The following is a 17,976-nucleotide window of genomic DNA, read 5'->3' on the forward strand; positions in this document are numbered from 1 at the left end:
TTGGAAGAATAATCAGGGGCTGTTTTTCCACCGTTGACAATTCTTCCCTTATTTGAAGACCATCGGATAAATAAACAACTAAAATGTGTTTAGCAACGGTGGTAACAACCTAATGCAAAATATAGGTTAAGTATTTTTGAGTATATACAGGTAGCTTAGTTTAGAGTGGGATGCCCTAGATTCCTCTCGTACGTTACAGCGAATATTTTCAAAACAAACGCAATTCATCTACACTGGGTTGAAGCGATAGGCATTGCTTGTGATGGTAAATGATAAAATCAGACACTGATCACGATTATAATACGTGTATCTAATTGTTAGATACCAATTTTATAATTCAACAAGTCACTTGAAATAAATCACTTATCCTGGTGAAATGGGCACCATTCGCTAGACCGGCACACCACATGACTGTGTCCTAAACTCGAAAGTAGCTATTGAAGTTATTTCTTAAACAAAACATTGAGTAGGCTATATAGTGGCGCTAGCACTAAACCGAACTGCGCTAGTCGGACTAGTGACTTCCGACGTCATTAGCACCATTAGAAACATAGGGAGACCAGTGATGCCAGTGAAAAATGTCGCTATGATCGGATGCACAATAAGAACAATGTTTCCGCAATAGTTCGAAGCATATAAACTAGTTTCTGCACTTAAAAAATGTACTTGAGTAAATCGAAAATCGTCGTTTAGTGAAAATATATATATTTTAAAGTTTCGTTTGTTACAACTGGTTTTCAATTTAATGTTTCCTTAAAAATCGAAAATAGTATCTAAATTTTTTTTCTATGAGTGCTCATTTTGTCTCGGGGTGTCTGAGAGCAGCGTTAAAAGTTACTGTGTTAATTCAAATATCAATGCATTGTACCATATCAACACTTAGGCGCTAGGCTACAATACACGTGGAGTAACAGTTTCATCATTGTATATTTTGTGGAATCATGCATATGTGCTCTTGAAGTTTCAAGATATGGCTTCCTTTCACCTTCATTGCACACGAAGAATATTTCACAGATTTCTGTAAAATTTTACCGAAATCTCAACAGCTGAACGGTCCGTTAAAAGCTTGGTGATTTTTCACAGTTTTCCTGTATTTTTCGCAGATTTCTGAGAAATATCACCGAGCTGTTTACCGAACGTTCAGCTGTTGAGATTTCGATAAAATTTCACAAACATCTGGGAAATGATATCACTGTATCACTGTATTCACTGTACTTCAAGTATTAGCATTTATTAAAAAGGTACTATAAAAGCTTTTCTAGTAAGTTTTTAAAACCTCTTACAGTCTCATCTAATTAAGCCCAACACTATACATATGGCTAAAAGATTTCTTGACGATGCTACCAACCACCTCTTTTCCACGAGGGCAGTATAGCCGTCCTAACACCAACTTACAAAATGAATGTACCGGAAATCCCATGAAGGCACAAACAGTCCTCGTTAAAATTCAAAGCTGATCCGAAATAACCAATCCAGAGCCATTAGTGGATAGCGAGCTTCACATCGGGAAAGCGATAATTGGCCGATACCTTACATCACTTACCTGTTCCTTCGATTTCTTGATTTCCTCCCACAGATAAGTTTGTGGGGGAACAGCCGGTTTTTCTGGGTGTCCTCCTTTTGCAGCATCTGAATCTGCGGTGATGGTTACTGTGCTTATTTCGGCCACCTCACTCGGAGTCGGATGCTCGGGTTCGTCTTCTGACTCTGTTTCTTTAACGGTTGTGTCTTTGGGTGCTTCTTCTTCTTGTTCTTCTGTTTTCTGGGGGGCTTCAATTTCGATGGGTGCTGTATCAGTTGACTCGGCAGGACCTACATCGGTAAATGTTTTGATCTCTTCGGTTTCAACATCTATAGACTTGACGGGATCAGCTTGTGTGAGTTTTTCGGTCTCTACTGATTTTACAACTTCAACTTGTTCATCCTGTTTTGTCGGTTGCACAAGTGGTTTCACTTCTTCAGGCTTTTGCGGTTCTTGAACAGCCTCTTCCTCCTCTTCCTCTTCCTCTTCCTCTTCCTCCTCCTCTTCAACTTCCTCTTCTACTTCTTCCTCGACTTCTTCTTCTTCCACCTCTTCTTCCTCTTCTACCTCTTCTTCAGATTCAGATTTCTGTTTTTGAGGGGCGGGTTTTTCTTTTGGTGGCAACGTCTCCAGGGTGACTTTTGTGTCTTGAACTGTGCTGCTTTCCTTGGGTTCAGCTGTAAACTGGCTGACAACTCCCAGTCGCTGCTCCTCGAGCACGGTTGTTTCTGCTTCTGCCGCAGTTCGCAAAGACACTGAATTGGTAAAGCAAAGATAAGAAAAATAAGGACATTAGAGAGATTGTTCACGGTCGGTTGCGAAGTGATCAAAATTATTTACACGAGTTCTACATGTCCGGTTAAACGTTGATGACCCAAAACATAAATTTTATTTTTATAATAAACAACAAATTTTATAATAAACAACAACAACAACAACGAAAGAGCATTTCAAAATTGGTAAGGTTAAAATCTTTGCCAATCACTGCAAACCTCTTGGTGCTAATATCATATAACAGCGTTTCTCAATCTATTGGTCGCGACCCACCGGTGGGTCACGGGCTGCCCTCAGGTGAGTCGTAGAAATAAATATGTAGTAATATATACAGTGTATCTCAGAATTGACCTTACACCCTAGAAGATTTTTTTTTAAATATGGTGTATAGACGCCTTTTTTTCAAATCGTGGCTGGTTATTGAACAGCTGTTTATTGATTTATTGCTATAATGTTGGTCTTTATTGAAGGAGCCTGTATGAATTTAGATTTATTTTTAAAAAGCTCGATTTTAAACTTTATACCTAGAGGACGAATTTTAGTAAAATTAGTGGCAGATGAATGATCTTTAGTACGACTTAAAATGAGAAAAATTTCAAGAAGTTATTTTCATTTTATTTCAATAAAAAAAGGTTTTTCAATAAAAATGGCGTTTTCCTTAAATTGCTCTAACTTTTTGTAAACTCAACCAAATATACCCAATTCTGAGCCAATAATTGATAAATGTATGCTGAGTCAGCTGCCAAAAATTCAGAGACGTATCTTTTTGACTTGTGCTTAAAGAGCCGTTTTTTCTAAAATTTAAGTACTGTTACACGATCAATTTTGAGATACACTGTAACTTGATCATAGGTTTTTGAAATTGCATGTGAAATTTATCTGATTTGAGAATTATACAGCCAGTTTGGAAATTCTATTTTATTTTAACTTATTTTGGACCATTTCTAGCTTTTTTAGGGCTATTCCCAAGTAACATTGATAGTTTTATTATGGTTTTAAAGCATGCTACAAGTCCAAATCATGGCCTACAGAACCCTCATAAAACCAAAATTGTTACTTGGGTTTTATCGTTTCATGATTATTATGAGAATTGTCATTTCTACGACTGAACATCAGTTTAATAAAGTTAAAAAAAAAAACAAATATAATTTTCAGGTTGGTGATAATATGTTTATGTCAATTTGGCGTTTTCAAAGCAATTCTAGGCTCTTGTTTAGTGAGAGAGAGCCTTTTGGGTGTTTTGACGTTTTTTGGATTAACTCAGTATTCACGACGTATAAAGCCTTCTTTTGGGTTTTAAGAACATTCTGGCTTTGAAAATAGAAGCAGTAGGGTGGTGTTGCGTGCTGTACCATAATCAGCATTGTTGACGGTTACTCCCGCCTTGAGTTATTACATTCAATCAACGTGTTTTGTTACTTCATAGGTGAAGTTTTCGATTTTCAGAGTTGGGAGGAAATGCTATTCTAATATCAACATGAAGTCACATCATTCGAGCTATTCAACATTGACTACTCGAGCCTTGGAACAATATTTTGAGTTGGTTTTTTTCTTCTAGAACTTCGAGAATACAGCTCTCCCTACAGTACCTGCAATTTGATAACTCATCTCTGATAGAAGTCAACCATGGGAAAACTCATTCACTCATGTGAGCTATACAGAAACAAAATAACCATTATCGGTTGTCAACAGCTTGGTGAGTAAGTGTAGATTAGACTTGTCCATATTTACACTCCCGATCATAAGTTTGGGGTCACCCTAAAAAAAAACATGCATATGTATTTTTTCATATCTCTGTCACTTTACGCCCAATTTTCGTACTCTTTAGGTAATTGGAAAGGTAGTGAATGAAAATTGCTTCGCACCTAAATGGCTCAATTTATTTTTCAGGCTTTTCATACTAAAAGTTTACCTTCAAGGCCCAAGCGCAATGTGGGCGGAAGCGGAACGGAAACGCAAAGTTTGACAGTTGTCACAAATGACATCAAGATGCCTAACCGAAGTCGATTTGATTCTAACTAGTTTTTAATCCAACAAGTAGGCTTACTCAGATCGGGCTTTTTCGCTGCCGCTGCCGTTCTGCTTCCGCTGTCATTGCGCTTGGGCCTTCACTTGCAACATTTTTCAAAATTTATACTGAATAATCATGACTGATTTTCTCAAAATTGGTTCGGCAAAATTTTGAAATGAAAGTGGTGGTAGAACCCTTATTCAATATCCAACGGGCTCCAGGTAATAGTGAAATCTGACCAGCTATCGGCCACCCGTGGCGCTGTTGTCGTAGCGGTGATAAAAAAAATGTAAACTGCTGTTAACCGCGACTTGCATCAGAATTTTCACTTATGAAATTAAAAATTCGCCTTTTTCTGTACGTTTTGGTAATCAGAAAGCTAATCAAATCATAGCAAAAGTGGTCTTCTATGAAATAATAAGTGGCTTCAATGATATAATTGCTTGCAATCAGGAAAATAATTGATTTTTACCCTACGTAAACGTATCTCGGGAAGCAACGAGGACACATTTGAAGACAAACTTCCACTTTTTGGGTTCCGAACTCGGGGAGCAACAAATTTGCGCAGTTTAGAATGGAACAGGGAAAGAGCGAATATGCTCCCATCATTTTGTTGAAGCAGACTTTGTTGAATATAAAGGCTGACTAAGACTAAATTGGTATGCCCCTCGCGTGCTGCTAGCACGCCTCTAGTGTTGGGAATAGAAAATCTTTGACAGTGATTTGTTTACATTTCTATAGAGAACAACTAGTGCAAGTTTGATCAAAGTAATCGATCGCGTTCAGCAAAAAAACGTCAAATGGAACTCGAAAGAAGAAAAATATTGTGCACAAACACCTGGAAAATCTGGAGTGCTCCGGTTCCAAGTGGGCTAATGTGCTGAAGATGCCGAAAACAACAGTTTGTCGAGTGCTCAAAACCTACAAGGAAACCCTGAGTGTGGAAAGAAATCAGCGGACCTACGAAAAAACTGGAACCAGGTATCGTCAGCTGCGCAGCAAGGTGTTGAGCTGCGTTATTGCCAACCCCGGTCTTTTGATCCGAGATGTGTCCAAAAGGTACAACGTCAAATTTAAAATGGTGCGAAACATCCTTGCCAGGGAAGGATACAAGTCGTACAAAGCCAGTAGACATCCAAACCGGCACATGAAGCAGAATTCCGTAGCCAAAAAGCGTGCAAGGCTCTTGTACGACTGTGTTTTAACAAAACACAAGGGCTGCACTTTGATCGATGATGAAACATTCGTCAAACTCGACGTAGGGATGTGCCGGGAAGATTCAAGTCCGTGTTTGCCGACAAGTTCGCGAAGAAGGCCATGATTTGGCAAGCGATTTGCAGTTGTAGCCTGAAAACGGAACCATTCGTCACATCCTCGACGATGACATCCCAAGTTTACATCGAAGAATGTCTGAAAAAGCGTGGATTGCCGTTCATCCGCAAACATAGTGGCAAAGCCATCTTTTGGCCCGATTTGGCCAGCTGCCACTACTCCAAAGTGGTTCTGGAGTGGTATGCTGCCAATTAGATTGATTTTGTCCACAAGCTAATGAATCCTCCGAATTGCCCGGAATTTCGACCAATCGAAAAATACTGGGAAATTTCAAAGCAGCGACTTCGATGAAGCGGCGGCGAACTCAAGGACATCCAGCAAATGCGGGCAAAATGGAAGAAATGCGCTGATTCCATGTCCGTTTCGACTGTGCGGGTGCTCATGGGCAGATTTCGTTCGAACTGGAGAAATGTAACCATCTTTGAGTAAGTTTTAAATTTTATCACGAATTACAGGTCTTTTTGTGCGTACCAATTTACTTTTAGTCAGCCTTTAAGTCCCAAAGTTGGTTGTCGTTTGGAAATTTGAGATTCATTTTATGTGGCCGCTCCCCGGGACGGGAAATTTGCAGCACAAAACCATTCCCTTCAATTCTTGCTTTGCTGCTGATCTTCTGGTGTAGCCCGACACAATATCTTCTTCTTCTTATTCGCATTTCAAGCTTATTGCATATCGCATATTAGTTTATTGCGTGCTCTCAAATTAGTGTTCTAGATGCACTTCTACAGTTATTAATTGAGAGCTTTCGATGCCTGTACCATTTTTGCTTTGGTATAATTGTGTGACAAGTCCAATCATACTTCTATGCCCAGGGAAGTCGAGAAATTTTCCAACCCGAAAAATTCATAGACCGGACCGGGAATTGAACCCAGCCACCTCCAGCATGGTCTTGCTTTGTAGCTGCGCCTTTACCGACTGAGCTAAAGGAGGCCCCAATATGCTAGGTCTCTAAATCCACTAGCACGGAGTCCTTAACATAATCCAGTATATCCAGCAGACTGACTTGTATGTCAATTGGGAATGGAAATCCGGATGGGAATCTGCAATCATACAACACATAACCTAAATAATATCGGTGAATCAAAAAACGTATTTTCATTATCTTTCAATGACATTGCAAGGAAAATTAAAGGGCGAACACGAAATTATTGCGACACCGAAAATGTCATGCAAATTTTCTTATAATGTTTAGAATCAAACCAAAATTTTAGGGTAGTTTTATAAATATATTTACTTCAAAAATCAAAAGAAAAGTTAATCGATGGAGCCTTGAGTGTAAAATTGAACGCATTTTCGCTTGATGCCCTCCATCAAAGTCTTTACAGTGTCATCCGGTACCAGTTTCTCAGTTTTTTTTTCCATTTTCTTAACATGTCCTTCTCGTCTTTGACTGTCTTCTTGCTCTTCCGAAGTTCCCGCTTCATTATTGCCCAGTACTGCTCCACCGGGCGCAGCTCCGGACAGTTTGGCGGATTCATGTCTTTTGGAACAAAATGGACAGAATTGGCCTCATACCACTCCAGGACACTTTTAGAATAGTGGCATGATGCCAAATCTGGCCAAAATAGCGGAGCTTCGTCGTGCTGCTGCAAGAACGGCAAAAGGCGCTTCTCGAGGCACTCAGATTTGTAGATCTCGCCATTTACTGTGCCCTTTGTCACGAAAGGCTCACTCCTCAGTCCGCAAGAGCAGATGGCCTGCCAAATGAGATATTTGGAGGCGAACTTCGACATTTTCTTCTTCTTAAATTTGTCGTCCACATCGAACTTGCTCTTGCCGGTGAAAAACTCCAACCCCGGAATTTGCTTAAAATCGGTTTTTATATACGTTTCGTCGTCCATCACACAGCAGCCATATTTTGTCAGCATCTTCTCGTAGAGCTTCCGTGCCCGAGTTTTAGCCGTCGATTGTTGCCGCTCATCGCGGTTTGGGAAGTTCTGTACCTTGTATGTATGTAGTCCAGCTCTCTTCTTTGCATTCTGGACGTAGCTCTGCGACATGCCGATCTTTTTAGCCAAATCACGGCTTGAGACGTTGGGATTTGCTTTAATCGTCCGCTTCACCTTTCCCTCCGTCTTTTTGTTCTCCGGTCCCGGTTTTCTTCCAGCTCCTTTGCCGTGGTCCAACGTCAACCGCTCCTGGAACCGCTTCAACACTCTGGAGACGGTTGAATGGTGAATGTTCAACATTTTTTCCAACTGCCGGTGCGACAGGTCAGGAAATTCCAGGTGTTTGGAAAGAATTTGTTCACCTCCATTTTCGTTGAATCGAAAAACACGACTTCGAGTTTGACAGCATGTACACAATACACATCAATGAGAAAGTGTGCAAAATTTGGTTTTACCCAATGGTAAAAAAGTTATGCCCTGTTGAATGTGTCGCAATAATTTCGTGTTCGCCCTTTAATATAACATTACACTATTCGACAAATTTCCTACATGTATCATCCATAATAATGATCGTATCTCACTATTTTGAACTTTTTTTTTTTAATAATTTATCATTCAAACTCTGGAATTTAAACCGGCTGTCATAAATTTATCACCATCGACTAGTACTATTTCCCGCCACTAGTGGCGCATACATTTCACTTGGATCCTACTGTGGAATTTAGAGGAAAAACTTAAAAAGTATTTGAATGATAAAAACATGTACTCAAGTCATCGATCAAAAGTTTGGGGACTCCCTCAAAACAAAATCGCTTCCAACATTTTTCGAAATATTGATCACATTTTTTCACTATTCGTAAAATCAAAATTGGATGTCCAAAATTTGAATCTTCTCAAAGGCATGTTTTCGAAGTTTGAATCTTGGTAGCTTTTTCTTTTCGAAAAGTTATGATATTTACTTTACAATATCATCTCAGATATCGGCCGGCGCCGGTGATGTAGTGGTAAGCGTGACCAGGCATGGAAAATCATTTACTTTGACTATATGTTTTTAGTATTACTTCTACGTGAAGTCAACGATTTACATAGTTGAAGATGCTAATTTCAAATAACAGACTGTAGTGGTAATTTTTATACGATAGATGGAGTAGATGAAAGCATAGAGTTGATAGTTCCGTTAGAGTACGGCAGTGTGAAGATTGTATATAGATATTAGAATAGCGAACTAGGACAACTTTTAAGGAAGGTACAAATCGGTTTTTTCATCTCTCTTTACCAAACTCCCCCTTTGGAGAGGGATGGTGAGGTACTTGAACGGGTCGGTTTCATCTCTTTTTGCCAGTGGTGGCGGGGGGGGGACACCCCTCACCATCCCTCTCCAAAGGGGGAGTTTGGTAAAGAGAGATGAAAAACCGATTTGTACCTTCCTTAAAAGTTGTCCTAGTTCGCTATTCTAATATCTATATACAATCTTCACACTGCCGTACTCTAACGGAACTATCAACTCTATGCTTTCATCTACTCCATCTATCGTATAAAAATTACCACTACAGTCTGTTATTTGAAATTAGCATCTTCAACTATGTAAATCATTTACATTCATTTCATACAATCATTTACATTCATTTGCCTCTAACTTTTTTCATCAACAGCATTCCGCAAAATGATGTGTAGAGCTTTTGTAGGTTTTGTTGTTAGCTACAACAATTGCTCATAACTCAAATCTGTATCTCTTATGCATCACGAACTAGAGCTGGCAGAACTTGTTACTGTTTTTCAGTGAATGTAAATTACATTCACTGAAAAACAGTAGTGGCTTCTGTTCGCTCTGGTTCGTCATACATCAGAGATATGGATTTGATTTGTTAACAAAAGTTGTAGCTAATAACAAAACCTACAAAAGCTATTTACATCATTTTGCGGAGTGATGTTAATGAAAAAAGTTAGAGGCAAATGAATGTAAATGAATGCACGAAATGAATGCAAATGATTTTCCATGCCTGAGCGGACTGCTTTCTAACACCCGAGGTCGGTGGGATTTTTCTGAGGCATAAAAATCTCTGGTCACGTCTTCCTTCGGAAGGGAAGTAAAACCGTTGGTCCCGGCCATGTGTGTTGTGAATGGGTGCGATATCCTACGCAGGTGTGGAAGCTGCCTTCCTGCACATTCGATTGCCGTCAATGGATAGCAATCGATGTCCGTCGGTGATTGGCACTAGATTGCGGAACAGAGACCGACGTTAAATAAAGGAAAAAAGAAGAAAAAAAGAAGATCTCAGATACATATTACCATAAAGTATATCTCCGTTTTCTGAAGCACATGCCGAAACATGAATCAGAACGGTATGTGACAAGTGGCTTAACATATTTTATTTTTATTTTTTAAAGAAAAATTTCACTTCAACTTACAACAGTGAAGCACCATACTGTGGGTTGACTTGAATAAATATTCTTATGAATTAAATATTTCATAAATTTGTTCTCCAAATTTGATCAAAAGCGACCCGTTGGATATAGAATAAGAGTTCTAGTACTATTTTAATTTCAAATTTGACCAACCCTATTCCGTGAAAATCAGTCATAACACTGTGCAGCATTTTCGAGGTCAACAAATGTAATCAAAATTCGGACTTCAGTTGCTGCAAGTACTCACCCAAACTAGCAAAACCTGAAGAGCTTTGAGTGTGTTGGTTTATTTCCTTTTAATTGGTCCAGTGGTGTTGAGTACTTGGCACTGATGAAGTCTGCAGCGTACAATCACAACGCGATTGGCAAATTTTTCATCGAAAGTCCCCTTTTAGCGGAATGAAGTGCATCCTACTGGCCAAATAATACGTTGACTGTTTGTTCAATGCTTTCGCCCGCCAGATGGCACAGGAAATGTGCCCTCTTCATGTGAGTTAAGGTAATCTTCCTTCCGGAAACACTTGTCCGGAATCTCCAGCAGTAAATCTACTTTCAGTGGCTTGCAAGATGTTCCCAAACGACTGGATCCAATATGGTGCTCGATCCGTTGCTGAACGGATTTGAAGCTTTCCTTGGAGAGAACATGCGATCCTTCGGGGAATGCCAACGGAAAATCAACCACTTCTTAATCAACATCCTTCAGAGATCGTTCATTGTACGCATCTTTTATCGTCCTCAAAAACTTCCGGAAATCACCCAACCAACGCTCAATATAATTTAACAACTTGAATATCACCTTCACCTCGCTTAGCATCTCTTCCACCGAAGAAACAGATTCGAGCGATAGAAATATTCCGTTTCCTTCAACCGATTGATTTCCTCTACCGTCGGCGGTTTGTACAGCTGCCTCATGCCTTTGATCTTCCGTTGGTGTTCTTCGTCTGTCCGTCGCTTGGAATGGCTTTGCGCTTAGCGCCTTTCGATTCCGAAGATCCGATAGTCGTGACTAGCACAAAGCGTCCTCCACTTTCTTGGCTGCTGGCGCTTTCCGGCTCCGGCCGCCCAAAATCGTCGTCGTCAATTGAGTTCTCAGGTTTCGAAAAACAAAACAAAACCAAGAGTTGTCAAAATACCGGGTTGCAAAACAATTCATTATTCACAAGCAAACAAAAGTCAGTTCAATTTTTTTTACTTCTGGTGCAAAACAAGTGTGTAGAGTGACCACTAGACTTATGCAAAATTTGACTGATAAGCCTCCCAAAGTTACAACTCATTTGGTTAGGCACAGACTTCGCACAAGCCATTTGAAGTTTACATGTAAATTACTATGGGAAATCTCAACTTTTTGTTCATTGCCTTCTAGTCTTTTTCCATATTGAGCTGCGAAACAGTTCGATTACCATTCTTATAGAAAATTTTCTCAGCTTCAACTTTGCTGAAGACCGTTTCTATGTAAAACGAGACAAGAAAATGTTATTATATATTTAAGAGATTGGTAAACTTATGACATGATCAAGCAGCTGCTCTGTAGGCAACACTGTATTTTGCAGTGTGACATAGTAGCCATGATTTTTGTGTCCTATGCAACGCCCCAGAAACGCCAATGTTGCCTGCTGAGCAGTTGATTGAGCATGATCATAAGATAAAGGGTGATACGGTCAAAATTTGGTCAATATCAACTTGACGTATTTCTTTCAATTTTGCATTTAAAAAACCTGAACACCCCTCATTTTGAAGGTGTGTGTGTGTAGAATGTTGCTCCTATTTTGATTTTGGAATTCACTCTTCAGTTGTCAAAATGCCGTCCAAGCAAGAAGAGCAGCGTATCAAAATTTTGCTCGCGCATCGCGAAAATCCGAGCTACTCGCACGCAAAGTTGGCAAAATCGCTAAAAGTTGCCAAATCAACCGTTACAAATGTAATTAAAGTGTTTGGGGAACGTTTGTCGACAGCCAGGAAGTCTGGATCGGGGGGAAATCGAAAACCGGAAGCCGCTGAGACGACAAAGAGAGTTGCCGGTAGTTTCAAGCGAAACCCTAACCTCTCTCTCCGAGATGCCGCAAATAAGCTGGGTGTATCGTCTACAACCGTGCATCGAGCCAAAAAACGAGCCGGACTATCGACTTACAAGAAGGTAGTGACTCCAAATCGCGATGATAAACAAAATACGACAGCCAAAGCGCGATCCCGGAGGCTGTACACGACGATGCTGACGAAGTTTGACTGCGTGGTAATGGACGACGAAACCTACGTCAAAGCCGACTACAAGCAGCTTCCGGGACAGGAGTTTTATACGGCAAAAGGAAGGGGAAAGGTAGCAGATGTTTTCAAGCACATGAAACTGTCAAAGTTCGCAAAGAAATATCTGGTTTGGCAAGCCATCTGTACCTGTGGCTTGAAAAGCAGCATTTTCATAGCTTCCGGGACTGTCAACCAAGAAATTTACGTGAAAGAGTGTTTGAATAAACGTCTGCTGCCTTTCCTGAAGAAACACGGTTGTTCCGTACTGTTTTGGCCGGATTTGGCATCTTGCCATTACGGTATAAAGGCCATGGAGTGGTACGCCGCCAACAACGTGCAGGTGGTTCCCAAGGACAAGAACCCTCCCAACACGCCAGAGCTCCGCCCAATTGAGAAATACTGGGCTATTGTCAAGCGGAACCTAAAGAAGACTAAAAAAACTGCTAAGAGGAGCAGCAGTTCAAGGCAAACTGGCTTTCTGCGGCGAAGAAGGTGGACAAGGTGGCTGTACAAAATCTGATGGCAGGGGCCAAGCGTAAGGCCCGGCAATTCGGATTTGGAAAAGCGGAAGCCTAACTGAATATTTTTCCTGAATTTTATACTAATTGAACTTGAAAAAGAAATTTAATTTGATTTTTTAAATAAACGATTTCACCTATTTACACGCGTTTTCCCTTGACCAAATTTTGACCGTATCACCCTTTATCATAGGCGCATTGAACCATTGATAACTTTCGATCCTTGCATTTAATCAAAAAGTGGTCTTCAGAAAAGTTGTAGCTGGGAAAATTTCCTACAAGTAAAATTGAAAGCTTTTGAAGCAGACCAATATGGTGAATTATTAGATAGACATGAACAAAAATCTTGGTTTTACCATAGTAATTCCCATACAAACTTCAAATGGTTTGTGCCATCTCATTTTCTCACCAAATGGGTTCAAATTTTGAGAGGTTAGTCAGGATCCGATTTGGAATCGTTTATTTCAAATTTTCCATCACTCTAGTGACCACCCTTTGGGTTTTGCTAGTTTGGGTGAGTACTTGCAGAAACTGAAGTCCGAATTTTGTTTTCATTTTATGTGTTGCACTGTGTAATTATACAGTGTGAATTTTGGAAAATGTTGAAACTTTGGGTGATCTTTTAGTATAGAAAATTTAAAAATTATAGTGTGCAATCTACCTACGCAGAAAGTTCCGTTCAATACCTTATAATAATCGGGAGTGTAAGTATACAGCCATTCCATAGCAAAACGATATAGTGGTTCTCAGAATTTCGTAAAAATGGGTAGTTTTGTTCCTTATCGCTAAATATTAGACCCGTATTTTTCATTTTGCCATTAGAATGAAATCTAAAAAAAAAAATCTAATGAAAGGTGAAAATATAAAGATATAAAAATTGGGATTTTGTATTAAATTAATTGTATTTTTTATGGTTTTCATGGTTTATAGACAGAGGGCGCAATCTGTTTCTATCTTTTTTCTTGAAAATGCAGGCTTTTTACACGACATATAAAAAAATCATGCCGATATAATTATTAACTTCTCCAGAGGATAATCACCCATCGTTTCAAACATATGCTGCACTCTCATTGGTGGAAACATGACAGCACAGCGAACAAAAAATAATCGATTAGTTGTTAATCGAATAATTTAAAAAATGGGACATCTCTGATTTTGGTGTGATTGTTTTGATAAAAACAGTGCGCTAAATTTCATCTCTAGCGAGGGGGCAGCAAAACCCCAAAATTACCTTGCACATGGGGGGTAATCATTGTATGAAAGGGACCGTGAAAGAGGGCACCGAAATAGAAAGTTTTTTTTAAGAAGCGCCTAACCACCAATTCGGGATATCATCCCAACTTTATGTGGGATAGTCGTACCATCTATGATATCGTTAGAGTATGGTACCCGTTTATTAGGGTATTCTTCTTTGGTATGAGTGCATGAAAATACATGAGAGTCTCATTGGCACGTGAGCTTATTCTCTCAGGGAGGCTCAATGAATGAGATTTGAGGATGGTTTTCCGAACACTGCTCGTGTCTTTAGATGAGATAACAACCCTCTGAATGTATCAGCGGTTTTTGACGTAACACGGGCTGGCGCTTTTGGTTTAATGTTTATATAAAGGATTTGGTTGAAATTTTTCATACACAAAATGCTCATATATATTCGGAGCGAATATTTCAATAAAACTAATTTGATTCATGATGCAGTCTTCAGCAAAGTTGTTACTTATTGTAGTTCCAAGTTTTGAAAATCTTACTCAAATCAAGTTTTAGGAAAAAAAAAAAAAATAATGATCGATTTTTCAAGCCAAAATCCCCATACTAAAAGCACCAGCTTATCTTACTACCAAATTAACTGAAACTTTCAGAGAATGAGTTAATTACCTAAAATAACAAATCTAGTGGTTGGCCCGTGGAAAATTAGAACTTTTAATTTTTTGCACCACTCTAGTGTACATTAGGGTGCTTCATTCTGAAAAAAGTGATGAATTTCTGATGGGCCACCCTCCAGTTCGATTCATAGCCCCAAAATATGAACCTGTGCAAAAATTGGTAAAGATTGATGAAGGTTTAGAGGTCGCGCCAATGATTTGAAATTTGTATGGGAATTACTATGGAAGAATTTAAAAAATCGCTTATATCGCTATAACTTTGCTTCTACTTGTCCAAATGTCGAAAAAATTTAGTATGTTATTGCTATGGCAATAAACAAAAAGCCTACAGTTGCTACGCTCAGTTTTGCAGCGTATCAAGAATTATAAAAATGTGAAAAAATGGCAAAATAGGGTAAATTGACAGATGAATATGTACAAGGCAACAACGCCAATTTCATCGCAACAACAACAGGCTTGTTGATCATTGTCATGACAACCACATATTTTTTTTTTTCAACGTTTGGACAACTACAACCAAAGTTAGAGCAATGTAAACGAAAATCAATAATTTCCCATACTAATTCACCAAAATCTCCATACAAAATCCAAATCATTGGCGCGACCTCTAAACCTTCATCAATCTTTACCATTTTTTGCACAGGTTCATATTTTGGGGCTATGAATCGAACTGGAGGGTGGCCTATCAAAAATTCATCACTTTTTTCAAAATGAAACACCCTAGTGTACATGCATCCAAGTAAGTGACTCTGTACAAAGACTCGAAACGGATAACAGCAACATAGACGAGATGCTGAAAGAATTCTCGTAACACGGCTTACATATACCAGGCTAGCTCATTAGAGAGTAAACATCATCCGAAGCAGGTAGAAGTGACTTCATCAGTACCGTTAAAGTAAATAGTGCAGAAGGGAACATTTTGTTCGCAGCTCTCGGGTTTTCGACGTGCCAGACGGGATTTGAATTCATCCGAGTTTTGGCACGTAATGGCAATCCCGGAACTCAAGCAGCTCTAAGAAATTGCATTTGATGTTGTAGAGTATCGTGAAAACTCTAGAGTGATTTGATATTGGGGTGTAATTGCTTTTGTAAACAAACACATCAATCGCCAATTTGTTCGCAAATAAAAGCTCAGGCTGACACAGTCAGGTAGAGGAATGATTCTTCTATCATTTGGTATTCGCCGAAATATCGAAGTTTTTCGGTTCGACCTTCATCACCACGGATGCCACATTCGTGGGGAAGAGGCAACAATCTGTTAGCTTATAAATAGGTGATTTTATTGTTGTTGCATTTAATGAGGTTATCATTAATTTTATCTGATTTTTAGACCACAGATGTATAATATTCGTTCGAAAATTTTGATAATTGATGTATATTGACAGTGAAAACTTGTTTGTTTAATTCACCTATTCTGATGACGTCACAAAATATAACAGGAGTGGAGTAGCTAGCCTGATATATGTAAGCCGCGTCTAAGAATTTCTTCTATCGGTTGAAAGCAGGGGCCTGACTGGCGGCCATGTTTTTGATGTTATCATCTTCTCTTGTCTTTGTGCTTATAACAGGATTTTCCGTCCTTTTCCACCATGTATACGTCAGGAGGGCCGTATTTAAATCTGGGGGGGGGGGGGTGGGGGAACGTGCTGTCAAATCAGCCTACTGATCATTCTTGTATGAAACTGGCTCCAAACGTAAACAATCGCTGTAGGTTTCTTATGGCTTGTTTATGTTTGGAACCAGTTATGCGAGGCATGCGAGGTAGGCGACGATTGTTCGTATTTGACAGCCACCTCCCCCCCTTGATTTAAATAAGGCCCGTGATGTTGCCTACTGTCAAAAGTATATGATTGATATGGGGTTGTCAGCCTCCTGGTTGAAGGCTTTGTCAGCCTCCTGGTTGAAGGCTTAAAATCCGAAAGGGATTGATTTAGAATCAGCAAGTGAATCCATGCTAGAAAACGATATATGAGCCTCAAAAACAAGATAAAAGGAAACTGTAAGAATGGTCAGTTCTTATCAAAGGTACATTGATCCAGGTTTTGTTGATAATATTGGTAGCAGCAGGCTTCCAAATAGTACAGCCTTCTCGCGACAGTTGGTTTATACCTGAATTGACTGTTGCTTTGTGTGCTTTACTGCCGCTTGTTACCGTACGTTCAGATCTGAATTCGAAGTGTATTGGCAACAGCGCACGCACGAACGAATGAAAGCTGTATTAGAAAAGTCGCATCTATACCCGCTTTGCTAAAATCATCGTGCTTGGAACGTAGTGAACCGAATGGGCTGTATTTATACATTTCTTTATGACCAGGTTCTCAATGTTTCTGTCGTCATAACAGCCTTCACAAACCGACGACATCCCTCAGCTTACCCAAGTGGCTGTCACGAAAAGGCTGTCACGAGACATTATATACAATTGATATACGGCAGTGGAGTATGGAAGAAACCCAGAAGAATGATCCCGAACAGATATGTCGGCCCGATGTCGGATCAATGTAAGGTCAATTTATGGTCGACGTCGGCCAAATGTCGGGTCGATGTCGGGTCAATTTTGTGTTTATGTCGGGTCAATGTCGGGTCAACATCGGGTTGGGGTTTGGTAGAAGTCAGGTTGGTGTCGGGTAGGCTTATATTTTTCGCCGGAGACCGCGTGTTTTTAAAAAAATATCGGATTAAAATTTTGCAATGGGCAGCACGAACGTGATAGCAACCGATCGAGCTCCGGCGCCACACTGGTAGTGTAGTAGCAGCCTTACGACATACAAACAAAATTTCAAAGACAGCAGCAACGAATCGGCAGTTCGACGGACTGCTTGTTGTATGTACGAGGAACGTTACGAATGACCATCCGAGGCTGTCATAGCCGAACGAACAAAATACATGACTAAGAACGAGCTGTCGTGTACTGCACAAGACGGCAACGTTGCATGTCGTATAACAGCCTCACTGTGGGCTGTCGCTTATAGCTCAATCTCAAGGCTGTCGTAGGGAAAAGAAAGCGACAGCCGTTGGAATACTGTCATGAGGCAGTACTTTTGGTATGCCTGGGTAGCAGAGATAGTTCGGTTGAATGAAAATATGTACATTATTGCTAACATTTTGCCGGCAAGTTTTAGTGACATAAATTTTTAGATTTTCTTTACTTTTTTATCGCTTTTCTTGTTCATTTTCATAAAATGTTCCAATAAAGATGAGTTCACCGATTGCATATTTTACAAATATCAATGGGTAAAATGGATATATTTTCAAGTACTTTTGTTTTAAAGTGTGTTCAAATGTCAGTTTATATTAGAGTATATTAGTAGGATTAGAAATTTAATTCGTCTTCGATTTCAAGCAACCATGGATGTGAAAATGGAAGATGTTATAAATATGTATAAATTCGTGTGTTGTCTTCTAG

General features: G+C 39.6%; 1 protein-coding gene across 4 annotated transcripts in view; it reads right to left on the reverse strand.

Moving 5' to 3' along the window:
• The window catches only part of LOC135700598 (titin), an 85,724-nt gene that overhangs the window by 37,750 nt on the left and 29,998 nt on the right, over positions 1–17,976 (reverse strand). For 3 of the 4 annotated variants that reach the window (XM_065221135.1, XM_065221134.1, XM_065221132.1), the window contains exon 2: positions 1,535–2,277. In XM_065221135.1, coding sequence (XP_065077207.1) covers positions 1,535–2,277 — 743 coding nt within the window. The remainder of the gene's footprint in view (positions 1–1,534; positions 2,278–17,976) is intronic. The other variant, XM_065221133.1, reaches the window with a different exon arrangement.

This window comes from Ochlerotatus camptorhynchus, unplaced genomic scaffold, assembly GCF_037179485.1.
Source record: "Ochlerotatus camptorhynchus isolate MF236.1 unplaced genomic scaffold, CSIRO-AGI_Acam_v1.1 ptg000139l, whole genome shotgun sequence".
Lineage (NCBI taxonomy): Eukaryota > Metazoa > Arthropoda > Insecta > Diptera > Culicidae > Ochlerotatus > Ochlerotatus camptorhynchus.